The sequence below is a fragment of the Callithrix jacchus genome, chromosome 12 (genome assembly GCF_049354715.1).
Source record: "Callithrix jacchus isolate 240 chromosome 12, calJac240_pri, whole genome shotgun sequence".
NCBI classification, from domain to species: Eukaryota; Metazoa; Chordata; class Mammalia; order Primates; family Cebidae; genus Callithrix; species Callithrix jacchus.
Window position 1 is genome coordinate 63645928 of NC_133513.1, and position 14078 is coordinate 63660005.

At 36.0% G+C, this 14078-nt stretch overlaps 1 protein-coding gene across 5 annotated transcripts in view; it reads left to right on the forward strand.

Moving 5' to 3' along the window:
* CTNNA3 (catenin alpha 3) overlaps positions 1-14078 on the forward strand; it is a 1887341-nt gene that overhangs the window by 991213 nt on the left and 882050 nt on the right. For all 5 annotated transcript variants that reach the window (XM_078345825.1, XM_035266221.3, XM_078345826.1 and 2 more), the window contains one exon: positions 13460-13540. In XM_078345825.1, the coding sequence (XP_078201951.1) occupies positions 13460-13540 (81 nt within the window). The remainder of the gene's footprint in view (positions 1-13459; positions 13541-14078) is intronic.

A 14078-nucleotide genomic window follows, 5' to 3' on the forward strand; every position in this document is an offset into this window, starting at 1 on the left:
TACACTGTTGGTGAGAGTGTAAATTAGTTCAACCATTGTGGAAGACAGTGTGGTGATTCCTCAAGGACCTAGAAATAGAAATTACATTTGACCCAGCAATCCCATTACTTGGTATATATCCAAAGGATTATAAATCATTCTGTTATAAAGACACATGCACACATATGTTCATTGTGGCACGGTTTACAATAGCAAAGACCTGGAAGGAACTCAAATGCCCATTGATGATAGACTGGACAAGGAAAATGTGGCACATATACATCATGGAATACTATGCAGCCATAAAAAATGATGAGTTCATGTCCTTTGTAGGCACATGAATGAATCTGGAAACCATCATTTTCAGCAAACTGACACAAGAACAGAAAAACATACACCACATGTTCTCACTCATAGGCAGGTGTTGAACAATGAAGCTATATGGACACAGGGAGGGGGAGCATCATACACTGGGGTCTGTTGTTGGGGAATAGGGGAGGGACAGCAGGGGGGTAGGGAGGTTAGGGAGGGATACTATGGGGAGAAATGCCAGATATAGGTGATGGGGATGGAGGCAGCAAACCACATTGCCATGTTTGTACCTATGCAACAATCCTACATGTTTTTCACATATACCCCAGAATATAAAGTGCAATAATATATATATAATATATATATATATTATAAATGCATATAATAAATAAAGGTGGTGAGTGGATCTAGAGGGGCAAATGAAAAAAATTTGGCACAGGCAAAGTATTAGCCAAGAAACTCCAGAGAAACGGAACCAATAAGATACATATATAAATATATAAGAGGATATTTATTATGGGAATGGCTTATGTGATTATAAAGGTGAGGACATACCATGATCTGCTCTCTGCAAGCTGGAGAAATCCAGAAGCCATTGGTGAAATTCAGTCCCCATCTGAGGGCTTGAGAACTAGGGGAGCCAATGGAGTAACTCCTAGTTCAAGACCAAAGGCTTGAGACTAGGTTGGGGGGTGAGGGAGGGTGCTGGCATAAGTCCTGATGTCAAAAGCCTGAGAACCTGGAGAGCTCTGAGGGCTGAAGAAGAAACATGTCCCAGCTGGAGATGAGAGAGTGAAATTGTTCTTACTCTGCCTTTTGGTTCTCTCTAGGTTCTCAACAGATTAGATTATGCCTGTCCACCTCGATGAGGGCACTTTATTCTTTATGGGATATACTTATCCAAATGCTAATTTATTCTGAAAACACCTACACAGACATACACAGAAATAATACTGTTATTTTTTTTATGAGTTATCTAGGTATCTTTTAACCCAGTCAAGTTGATATTCTAGGTGATTTTGAGGGTTCCTTGGAGGTCTGCACCTGACCTGCATGCAATTCACTTAATGTAAGTGACATCTTCTTCTGCAGTTGACTGCTTATTTATAAAATCCAGAATTTTCTATAACTCCTTGTAGCCTTTCTCTATTTACTGATCTAGGCAATAGTCTTAAGCAAACAAACAAACAAAAACAAGAGGACCCCAGACCAGCTCTCTTTAGCATAAGGCCCTATCTGGACCACAAAAAAAAATGCCTATATATTGGAATTCATTCACTTCTTCTTCTGCTTATTCATCAGCCAGTAGCCAATCTCCTTTTACTAGTCACATTTCTTGGGAGAGAGTTCACAGTTGCCCACTGAACCTCAGCTGCTAGGGACTCTGCTTTTAAATGTTCCATTTAAGTCTCTCCTACTAGGCTATGGAGTGAGGAAATAGGAAGGAGAAAGGGAATTCCAGATTCTTCATATAAATCCTCTCCAATAAACCTTCCCTAATCTCCACATATTTTGACCTTTATATCTTATTATGGATGTGAGGTTTTATTCAGAGCCAAGTAGTGGTTTTTGGTTTTTGATTATTTCTTTTGAAAATCATTATCTTGATCTGGCAAATAAGCTAGGAATGCCCTAGGTGTATTTTGTTTCTTTAGTTAAAGCTAACATTTTTCAGTGAAATAGAAATGGAAATTTTCAAATATTTGATGGAGATTTTCAAATGTTAGAATCTGGCAGTGGAAGAAAAAAAGGAAGAGAATATCTTTGAGTAGAAGCCATTGGTGCCTCTCACATTATACTATATAGATCTGTATTTCTTCTGACTCTATGTAAGTTAAACCCTGTTTACGAGATTTTTAAAAATTTAAGATGTCTGCACAAATCAACTGTTATAACAAATAATGTTTTCAGTAGGCTAAGAGGACTTGCTATAAAAGAATATATTATGCATCCTACTAATTTTATGCATACTTACTATATCTTGAAGGAAGAACTTTTATATGCCAAGTTTCTTTAAAGTGGAGACTTTAACTTTCTTACATGCTTTAGAATATGAAACGCTTCATGTTATGAACACTGAAATTGCTCATTGAGGAAAGAAATGATAGAAAATATTTATGTTAATCAGCAAAGAATACATCCATTGTATTCTTATTTTATAGTGTTAAAAATAAACGTGTCTGCAAGACACAGATTACAGTTCACTGTGAACGTGAAAACAATAACCAGGATTGTGGAAGTCTATCTGTTCTGAGTTCCATATGTCCAGACTATGGAATTACTTTGTTTGACAGTCTATTATTCAAATAAGGCCCACTGTTGGCTGAAGTTTGACATACGGAGTATTATTAAACTATGAAAACCTGGCTTAGGAAGCAGAGTAGGAATTAGACTTAAGAAACTAGAGGAGTGGCAGATAATAAAATTTTTACAAGATCAGTGGTGTTCTAATTCTCTACCTCCAAAAACATTGTAGAGACAGAAAAAAATGCCAGGAAACAATGATTTTATTTGAAAGAGGGAAAATAATTTATTTGGTCTATGTGTATTATGCTATATCATTGCTTATTAGACTCTGGTAGTGGTTTTGAACATTATAGACAAAGTCTTTGCCATAGGAGCTCACAGTATAATTGACAGCATAAAATACTGCATTTCTCCAGTTTCTTACAGATGCTTTTATATTAGCATCACGGCTGTTTTCTTCAGGGGTAGGCACTTTTCTAAAACTGGCTGCTGGGTCAGGCATCACAAAATCAAAAGGATTTCTAGAATGAGCTAGATCTCATTCCAGATCCTCTGATGGCAACTCAGTAAAAAAGTTTTGGAATTAAAATGTCAGTAAAAACATAATGTGCAATGAATAATTAATTGATATTGGAGGATTTGTGAACTTTGGCCTAGATATCTATATTTCATCTATACTGACTGTCTTAAAGAGTATACTATATTCACAGTCTCAATAGTATGTGTAATAAGAATCTACAATCTTTCTGATGACCATAAGCAAACCCTCCTCAAACAGATCTGTTCATGTTTCATATGTTCACTCATTCATTCAAAGATTCTTTAAAAATTCATTCAGATTAAATATTGAGCACTTATTATGTCCAAATACTATTGGAAATATAGCAATGAATAAAATAGTTGATGTTCTCTATCCTCAATTATCTTACAATTACTTTTATTGCTAATAATAGATATGATTTATTAAATATCAGATGCTCTATATGCTATATGTAAATTACCTCATTTAATTCATAACAACCTCAAAAATAAGTATTATCAACCTTATCCTATAAATGAAGAAAATGTAGCATACCTTATATAACTGGCCTATGGTCACCTTGTTAATCAGTCTTAGAGCCAAGATTTGAAGCATCTCTTTCTTATTCTACTATTATACCAACTTTTAATAGCAGTTTGACATAAATGTTATTTTAAAAGCAATGCTATTGATATAAAATGTTCTGACAAGCTGAAAAAGAAGTTCAGTTTCAAAAGCACAGAAATTTGAAAAATCTGTTTACACACCAACATTGGCTGATTCAATCAATTTTGGTTGCAAGATTAGGCAGATTTCTTATTTTATATATTGATTTAAACACATTAGAAACAACAACAACAAGAATACATACACATGAACACACACATAACACACTTGTGAGACTGACAGTTTTTCCATTAATTTGTTATATCAAATAAAAATATCAGGCATTACCAGTAAACAATACCATCATTCCACAAAAAAATGACAAAAACTTCAACATAAAAAATAAAAATACAGTTGGGTGCTGTGGCTCATGTCTGTAATTTCCACACTTTGGGAGGCTGAGGTGGGTGGATCTCAAGGTCAGGAGTTCAAGACCAGCCTGGCCAACATGGTGAAACCTGATCTCTACTAAAAATACAAAGAAATTAGCCAGGTGTGGTGGCATTTGCCTGTAATCCCAGCTACTTGGGAGGCCAAGGCAGGAGGATCGCTTGAAGCCGGGAGGCAGAGGTTGCAGTGAGCTGAGATCATGCCACTGCACTCTAGCCTGGGTGACAGATCGAGACAATGTCTCGAGAAATAAATATAATAATTAAATAAATAAACAAATAAAAATAAAAACTCTTAGACCAAAGGCAGTTCTAGGGATAAATAACTTGATTATTTCTCTTGTTGTATTTTTACTACATGAGTTCTGTAGTACTTAGGAACTATTAAAATATATAATATATGTTAATCCTGCCCTAAACCTATGCAAAATCTTTCAATTTTGAATATATTCCTTTCATTTAATAGTAGCCATAGTATGATTTATAAGAAGAGCTATTAACCTAGGAGCTAGCAAGATCTGAAACTCATTGGAGCAGAGGTTACAGCAAGTTTAATTTAATGCTGAATCACTCAAATTAATAGACTCCATATCTTAAATTTCTCTAGATTAATAACAATGTTGATTCCACAGTCTGCTAGTCTTGAGTAGAGGATGAGACTTCTAACAGGAAGAGAGGAAAAATGGGAGGCAGGGATTGAGGCAAATTGTGACAAAACATAATAGCCTGAAATAACAATATTAAAAGAGCCAGTGATTTTAGAAATAAAGTGATGGGTTACTCCTGACTCTTCCAGTCTCTTTCAAAGTTACCTATTGGTTGCGGGGATGGATCTTTTCATCTGCACTTACGTATTCGTATGATTGATTCTTCATGGAAACACCTTTAAAAGAGAAAGTTATAGTTTATACTGATCTCTGTGAGTAACATCTCCAGAAAAATGATTTTATTTTCTTTTTGTAGCGCAAATCCATGAATATTTATTTGTGTTGAATATCAGTTGAAATTCTGTATTCTGGCATGAGCGTCTCTGGTCTGAGAACACAGGCAACAAGCTGGAGTATTGTGTTCTCAGTACTTGATTAGCTGCTTGCTAGACTAGATCCCAACAAAGAATTCTAACACCACACTATTAGAGTTCAGAGGGACCCTTAAGATGATTTAGTACAATGGCTTCCTTTTATACATGCTAAGGACATTTGAGACCAAGGACAAGAAAGGTGATTCATCCTAGTTAAGGCCGACAAGATTGGTTATTTAAAAACCCCCATTTTCTGATCCCCAGGTTAGATTTTAAACTCATGCCAAATTTATATTGTACCACTTATAGGTAATAATAAAAGTCTTTGAATAAAAACACTGATTTAATAAATATCTGATAACAAATAGGATGGATATTATTTTTGTTAAAAATACTAACACTGAATTTATTAATAATATAGCTTGAATATTACGTATAAGTAGAAGTATGGTTAACTATTCTTCATATGTTCATTTTATCCATATCCATTAATTAAGTTTCAGGTGTTATAGAAGATACAAATTACAGATTTAAGAGTTGTCAATGCAAAAGATGAGGCAGGGTATAAATGAATGATAACAAAAAGTCTTATAGATAGAGTGGAAATACACAGAAATTAATAAAGAAAAGAAATGAGAGGATTTGTAATTTTTAACTTTTATAGTGAAGTTGAGGAGAGTCAGAAAAGGTGATAGAGAATGAGGCAATTGAGCTGCATCTCAGATTATGAATTAAGAATTTTCCTGTTGAACAAGAAGCAACAAGGGCATTCCAGGACAAGGTTGGTGTTTGAAAAAGCACAGGGAAATCAGCCAGTTGGTTTAGTTCAAGAAACCCAAGTGTGACATTGGTAACACCAGTGATATGTCTAATAATAACTGCTAACATTTCTTGAGCCCTCACTCTTTGCCAGACCTTGTATATTCTTTATCCTTTGATTCCTTACAATAACTTTGTAATATAGTTTTTATATTATCTCCATTTTAGAGGCAAAGAAACTAAGACTTTGAGGATTAAGTCACTTGTTCAAAAACATAAAGCTGTCAAGTGATGGAGCTGATTCAAACACAATTTCAACTCGCTCCATGAACTTATATTCTGCTCATTATGTTATAGAAATACTTTTGTAAAGCTCACATAATAGATATACTGAGTTTAAGTTACAGTGCCTTCAAGTTGTCATGGTATGGTGGCTGAAGTCTGAGATGGGACTCAGGTCTACCTAACTCACAATTTAGTATGTGTCCTCCTGAGGCAAGATACTTAAATGTACTGAACTTCATATGAACATGTGTAGAGTTATTGTGATCAGCAGTTGAGACAATACCTGTAAAGCACTTATTATATGTGGTAGACATTTGACAAAATGTTGCTTCCCCCTCGCTGACTTCCAGACCTACTCCAGCAGGCACCTACGTGAGCATGGCTTGTCACTTTCCAGAACAATACAAAAGTTCAAGACATTTGTAGTTTTCATCCTACTGCCTCTGTTAGCTAACTCATTCTACTCATATGGTTATTTTTTAAAAACCTCATTTCAAAACTCAGAGTTAATTTTTGGCTTGTTAGAGTTTTATTTTCATATTGCAGACCTTATTTCTAAAAGATCATTTAGCATGCCCCATCAGGTGTCTTCCTGACGTACCATTCAGTACAGTGGTACTCTAGAAGGAGAGATTTCATTTTTCTTATGCTTGTCTGTTTGTGTGTCTTTCATGCCTGAAAAATCTAGACTAGAATCTGTGCCTGTGCTAAACATAAAATATTTTTTGAGAAATTTATTTAGAGAAGGACTAAGTTTAAGGGTATCATATTTCATCTTTACCATGAAATAAAGATTTCCCATTTAAAGGAAAATGCATCATTTTAAAAGGTTGAATAAAATGGCACACATTTACAAAACAAAAACAAAACATAACGACAACAAAAATTTCCTGCTGTTTAAATTTCACACAGGGCTCCGCTGCACTGATTTTCCTTTGACTATGAATTAGATAAATGTTTATTTGCTTTAAGCCTCATCTCTTAGTGTTTGAGCCTCATAGTTTACTGGGGTGAGCATCACGGCCTGCCTGTTTCAAACGCCTCCTTTTATTTTCAGCTTCGTACACACACGTTTTGACATATTTTCAATGGCAGTTTATGCAAGATATTGTGCAATAAAAGTAACATATTATTCTATAATTCTTCTTTTTAGAGAACATGGCCTTTTCATAGAATTTTAAAGTTAGAAAGGAATATAGAAACAATTTGGGACAAACATTCATTTTATGAGTTTGGATATTAAGTACCAGAAATGTAATGGGATTTGCCAAAACATTATCCAGTCTTCCATTCTCTGTTTGTTTAACAAATAACTGTTGAGCCCCTACTATGTGCCAAGCACTGTGCTAGATGCTCTGATGGACCAAATGTATGTAAGAAGTTTTTCTATTCCAAGGATCATACAGTCTAGTGAGAAAGATGCATGGAGGTAAGTGATTAAGCATAGGACAAATACTAATGAAGTTAGCTGTTTATGAGCCCTTCTGCAATTCTCAGATTGAAATCATCATCCTTCTGTTGACCTGGCTTTCTCCTTGAAATGACCATTTCAGTTCACAGCTCCATCATCTAGCCAGTTGTTACTGCTGGAAACCAGGATTGTTCTCTTTCCTTCACCTGCCAGCATCTGCCAGTCGTCCACCAACTGAGATTACTCATAGAGTCCTTAAGTCTGTTGTTTTTCTTTATCCTGACTGCCACGGCATTGGTTTCAACACTGTTCATCTCTCTATGGATTATTACCCTGACCATTTAACACTTCTGTTTCTGTTCTTCATCTCCTCCCATCCAGTGTACAGTCTCCAGCCAGTTTGATGTAATGGTCTGATTCTATCCTTCATTTGCTTACTCCTATGACTCTCAGTTGTGTATAGGGTTAACCTCATTTCTTGGCAAAGTAAAGACCTCCAGGATCAGACCTCCCCTAGCACTTTTACCAATACCAAATAATCTTTAAGGACCTTTACCTTTGCTCAGGCTACCTCTGCCCCTGATAAGTTTTTTCTCTTTTCTTCACCTGACTGACTTTTATATATTCTTTAATACTCAAGTTCTACCTACTCAAGAATCTTCCCTTCATCATTAATGAGAGTGCTGCTCTCATCAATCCATGTGTTACCCTAGGTACCTCCATAAACTACTGTGTTTGTGTCTATCATTAGATTTGTGCACCTGAAAGGCAGTACTTGATCCAATATATCACTAGTTCTTAGTACGGTGTCTGACATACAGTAGATAATAAAGATTTGTTGACTATGTTGATGAACTATTTGTTAAACCAAGTGTTATAAAAGATGTATAAGTACTATAAGAAAGTATAATGGAAGAGAGTCATTAATTGCAAATAAGAAGATCAACAAAGGCTCTATGTAAAATTTAGTAATTGAGTTACACCTTGAAAGAGGTCCATAACCAGGCCAGGCACCGTGACTCATGCCTGTAATCCCAGCACTTTGGGAGGCCAAGGCAGGTGGATCACCCGAGGTCAGGAGTTCGAGACTATCCTGGCCAACATGGTGAAACCCCATCTCTACTAAATACTAAAAATACAAAGAAAAAAAATTATCCAGATGTGGTGGTGGGCACTTGTAATCCCAGCTATTCGGGAGGCTAAGGCAGAAAAATCACTTGAACCCAGGAGGCAGAGGTTGCAGTAAGCCGAGATGGCACCACTGTACTCTAGCCTGGGCAACAGAGCAAGACTCTGTCTCAAAAAAAAAAAAAGATAAAAAGAGGTCCATAAACAGAAAAGTAGGAGACAGGAAGTGAAAAGGGAGATATTTATACAAGCAGAGTTCTTGAGTTGTGATCATATTGCAGAGGGTACAAACGACCTATTAAGATGTCTTACTAGTGATTGACAAGTAAATATGGAAGTAGATTATATGAGGCTTTGAACACGGTGATCAAGACTTTGTTCTTAATTTCATCAGTAGGGATAGAATGAAGGTTTTTAGAGCAAAGAAGGGTCATAATTTGACCTCATGATTCTCCTCTAGGGATTAAGCCCCTTCAGGGTTGGGATTTTTTGGTTGTCTATTTCTTATTTACTATTTTATTTTATTTTAATTTATTTATTTTTTTGAGATGCAGTCTTGTTCCGTGGCCCAGGCTGGAGTGCGGGGGCATGATCTTGGCTCACTGCAACCTCTACCTCCCAGGTTCAAGTAATTCTCCTGCCTCAGCCTCCCAAGTAGCTGGGATTACAGGCATGTACCACCGAGTCCAGCTAATTATTGTATTTTTAGTAGAGCTAGAGTTTCACCATGTAGGTCAGTTATTTTATTTTTATCTAATTAAAAAATGACTGGCATAAAAGTAGAAACTCATATAAACAAAGAAATGTATGTTTTAGAACAACACTAATAGATCTTTCTGTAATGATGGAAATGTGCAATGACTGTGGTGTACAATACAATAGCCACTAGGCACATTTAAATTAAGGAAGTAAGGAACTAAATTTTTAATGTCATTTAATTTTAATTACTTTACATTAAATTTAAATTACCATATGTAACACTGTGTTTTCTATATTGGACAACACAGTGTTAAGAAGTTCTTCCTTGCAGAGTCTCAACAGGAAACAAATGATTAGAAACACTCAGATTAAGATAATTCAAGAGACTTTCTCCAAATGTGTGGACAGCTTTAAGGGAACCACAAGAGACAATGCAATTGATTGTGGGTTCAATGTGTGATCAATGATGAGGCACAATTGATGGAGAGACTCCTAGTTAAGATTATACAAGTATAATTAGCCTGGATCGCATTGGGACAGTATTTATAACAGGTAATAATTTTAATACAATTCCATTGAATGAAATCCATTCTCAGATTTTTTTTTTTTTCTGAGACATAGTTTCATTCTTGTTGCCCAGGCTGGAGTGCAATGGCACAATCTCGGCTCACTGCAACCTCCGCTTCCTGGGTTCAAGTGATTTTCCTGCCTTAACCTTTTGAGTAGCTGGGATTACAGGAGCCTGCCATGGTGCCTGGCTAATTGTTTTACATTTATAGTAGAGATGGGGTTTCACGTGTTGGTCAGGCTGGCCTTGAACTCCTCACCTCAGGTGATCCACCCACCTATGCCTCCCAAATTCTGGGATTACAGGTGTGAGCCAAGGTGCCCAACCCAGAATTGTTTTTTTTTCAATCAAGTCTTTCTTGGCAGTTTGTTTACAGAAGAATGTGATTGCTTTCTCTATACAGTGCTGACCTTTGCCATGTGGTCTCAGGTCTCTCTGCCTGACACTCCACTGTAAGTGGTCCCTTTTCCATTAGCAGGGATTTGCTGACTTAATGATGGGTCCTTTCAAGGATCCCTTTAAGGAGCAGTCTCTTTTCTGAGCTCTTGGGATATAGGCAGGTTCTGACTGTTATCTGCAGTTGTATTTTAATATCCTGCCCTTTCCATCTCTTGCCTCAGAACACAGAATTCACCTTTAGTCCTATCTCATTGCTTGATGATTTGTTAAGGCTTTGAATAAAGAAGGAATGAGAGCCTTTAAGCTGGATGGGGCCATTTCTCCTTGCCTTATTTATTTTAATGCTAAGCAAAAGGAATAAAGAGGCATAAAGTGGCTTGACTGAAGCCAAATAAATCTAGATAAATAGAGCAAGGATTCAATAAAAAGCCAGAGGTGAAAAAGAAGAAAGGTGATTGTGTTTGGGATAAAGCATCAGGTGAGAAAAAAGCAAGAAGGGAGACCTCTAAACTTCCTGTCATTATAGGGACTGTTTATTATTACCTAGAGAACGAAATGTCTTTGACCCAGTGAAACATTTTAAACCAGGGTTACGCTCTGGGTAGAAATTAGGGAATAATTTTTATAGTCCTTATTGAATCTCTGTGTGCTGTCACCTCCTTTCATCCTTTATTTAAAGTTTGGTATGCTTCTGCTGCTAGCTCTGAGAAGGCTGACATCTTTTAGTTGTTCCCATGAATCACACCACAGAAGCTAGTGGGTTTTTACAGCCAACACAACAGGAGTCTCTCATATTATTCCTGATTGTGTGCATGTGTGTGCGTGTGCGTGTGTAGGAGGTCTCTTTGTCTGTGCCACTTCTGCCCCTTTTTATTATCTCTGCTTTCATGAAGTGGAAAGCGATACAACCAAGAGCAAACACTGCATGAAACTAGAGAATAAGGGCTGGGTTCTTTAGGTAAAATTAGAAACTGTCTCACAGCTCATTGTGTATCTGTTTATGCTATTGTTCTATATAGTCATGCGTTAACTCTTCATAATTCTTCACTGCTAGCATAGAGAATGCTGGATAGGAGCTGTGAAGGTAGCCATGACTTTGATCTGTGTAATTGCTGCCATTGCTCTGATATCCAGAATATTACTAGTGCTCATAGAAATAATCTAACGAAATCTCTCTTGCTTCCTTTTTCTTCTGTCTTCATTAGACACCGTTTCCACCATGTACACATTCCACACTCTTTACAAGAAACTAAAACATCGTAAAGGCTTAGTGGCCTTCTACTCTGTCTCCCTATAGGAGGTAGCTGGACATATATGGTGCCTATTTATGGCTGTCACAGTGCATCAGCTTTGGTATTGGAATTTAGCAGACCTTGGTTTATGAATGCCAAATACCTTGCACTGTATAGAATGATCTGCAATTATGGTTATTTTTCACATCTTAAATATCAATAACACTGCTGCTGGAAAAATATAGGTTGACCTGAGGTTGAGGTAGATACCAGCAACCTCACCTCATAGAGAACTTTAGCTGTGCCTTGAGAGCTAAATGCTAAAATCTCCTTCAGAGTCTCTAGAATGACATCTTTGTGGAAAATAGTAGGCCTCTAATCAAACTATGTTGTGTTTTGAATTAAGTTGTTGATTTATAATTGTAAAGTATTCAATAAGTCCTATGGAAGTTACTATCAGGAATAGACAAAACTTAAGATATATTTGCTAATATCAAGATTCTAACAGCATCGTAAGAGTGATGCACATGCACATAAATAAAATGAATATGTTGAAAAATGCTCAAAATGCTATTGGAAAAAGGAAAGGTGTGAGTTTATTTTTGAACAAGGTTGTTGGAAGAACTCCATCTGGAAACTGGTGAAGAATAGATAGGAGTTCAGTAGGTGTTGTTTTAGAAGATGCTCCCTGAAGTCAAAGGTACATTACAAGTAAGAACAGAGGAGAAGAGACAGAAAAGTATAGGAATATTGCTACTGTAAAGGAGAGTACTTGAGAAGCTATGGCAGTTCATAAGACTAAAAGTAGGTTAGGACAGAGTATAGACAGTGTTTTAATTTCTTGTTAAGGAGTCCACTGGAGAGTATGGACTCCTTATGTATGAGTTTAGTCATTGGGGAAAGGGTCAAACATGCTGTGGTTTATACTTGGCCTCAGTGTCCTTTTTCATTGAGTCCGTGCTGTAAGATCCTTCAGTTATCAGCTGCTTAAACTTGCCTTCCTGATTTTCAAGGTCTCCTCTCAAGAGCCCTTTTCAGTTTATTAATTTAAATAGCAGCAATTTTCTTAGAGGTGAATCACATAATGATTTTTTTTCCAATCTCTTTTATATGAGATATCACTGAAAAAAGTATGATTAGATTTAAGCCAGTTGTCTCCCACAAAAATAATATGTAGAAAATACCAACCAAGGTGACTCTCTATGTGCTTAATAGCCTAAAGATTTAGGTTAAGGATATAACAGAGAGCTGTTCTGCTCAAAGAATAAAAAGGTGTTGTACAAATTATCTGAAAGAGCCAAAAACAGCGTCCAGTTCTTACTTAAAACAATTTGTTCTTGGAATATTGTCAGCTAAAATTGTGGTCAACTTTTGCAAATTGTATGAATTTACACTGCATATTTTATTTAGTGTTTAGCAAAACTCCAATATGGCTCTGCATAACTTACACAATATACCATGGAAATGACTTCAGAAACTCCCACAGAAGTTTACAAATTGGGCATCTAATGCTTTTAAGCTAATTGCATGCTTAGTGATTTAAGATGTGACTTGTAAAAAATGAAGATCAGAGTTTTATGAAGATAATGTTTTGCCTACTGTCACACTGAATACAATGTAACTCTGTATCGGAAATATTACAGAAGCTTAAATATGAAAATAATGTGAGCTTTAATCACCATCCTACTTAGTCTTAAGATGCTCATGAATCATAAATAATATAGCAGTTTGGATACCTATTCTTGAATTTCAAGCTGTTATTTTCAGGAAATTCAGAAAGCAAATTTCTAAGTGATAAAGATTAATTGATACCAGTGCTTATGTCATCTTTTTCTTCTTTGCAGGCTGGAAAAAAAGAAAGGAGTAATACCCTGAATGTTGCTTTAGACAACATGTGTAAGAAGACAAGGGACCTTCGCAGACAGGTGAGGGAAGAGGGAGATACAGAGACAGAAACATACTTGCCAAATGAAACTGTTATCATTGCAGGCATATTTACTTCTTGTTTTGTCTTTCAAATTAATTTAGAATGAGAAGGAGAACAGTAAATATATATTTTCCATATTTATATATTCACAACTTAGATGTTTTTGCAGCCAACATAAAGTAGAAGAAAGAATGTGTGCCTTATCGGACAGAATTATATTCAAATCCTGGTTCTGCCCTCATTGGTTATGAGATCTTGGGCACAAATTTCATCTCTCTGAGCTTCTTTGAACCTATAAGATGAAATTAACAATTTGCAATAGGGTATAAGGAATCACTAAAATTCATATAAGTTCCTGACCCATAGCATGTTTTTAGGGAATGTTGATAAATTGATTCTATTACATGAGAATTTATCATCTAAATGCTTACATCCAAATGCTTAACTAGTGAGTAATTCAAAGACACTATCAAATCCTCCTTCCATTTTTTTTTTCAGCATACTTCAAAAATTAGTTTTTGTATAAGTTAAGGCTT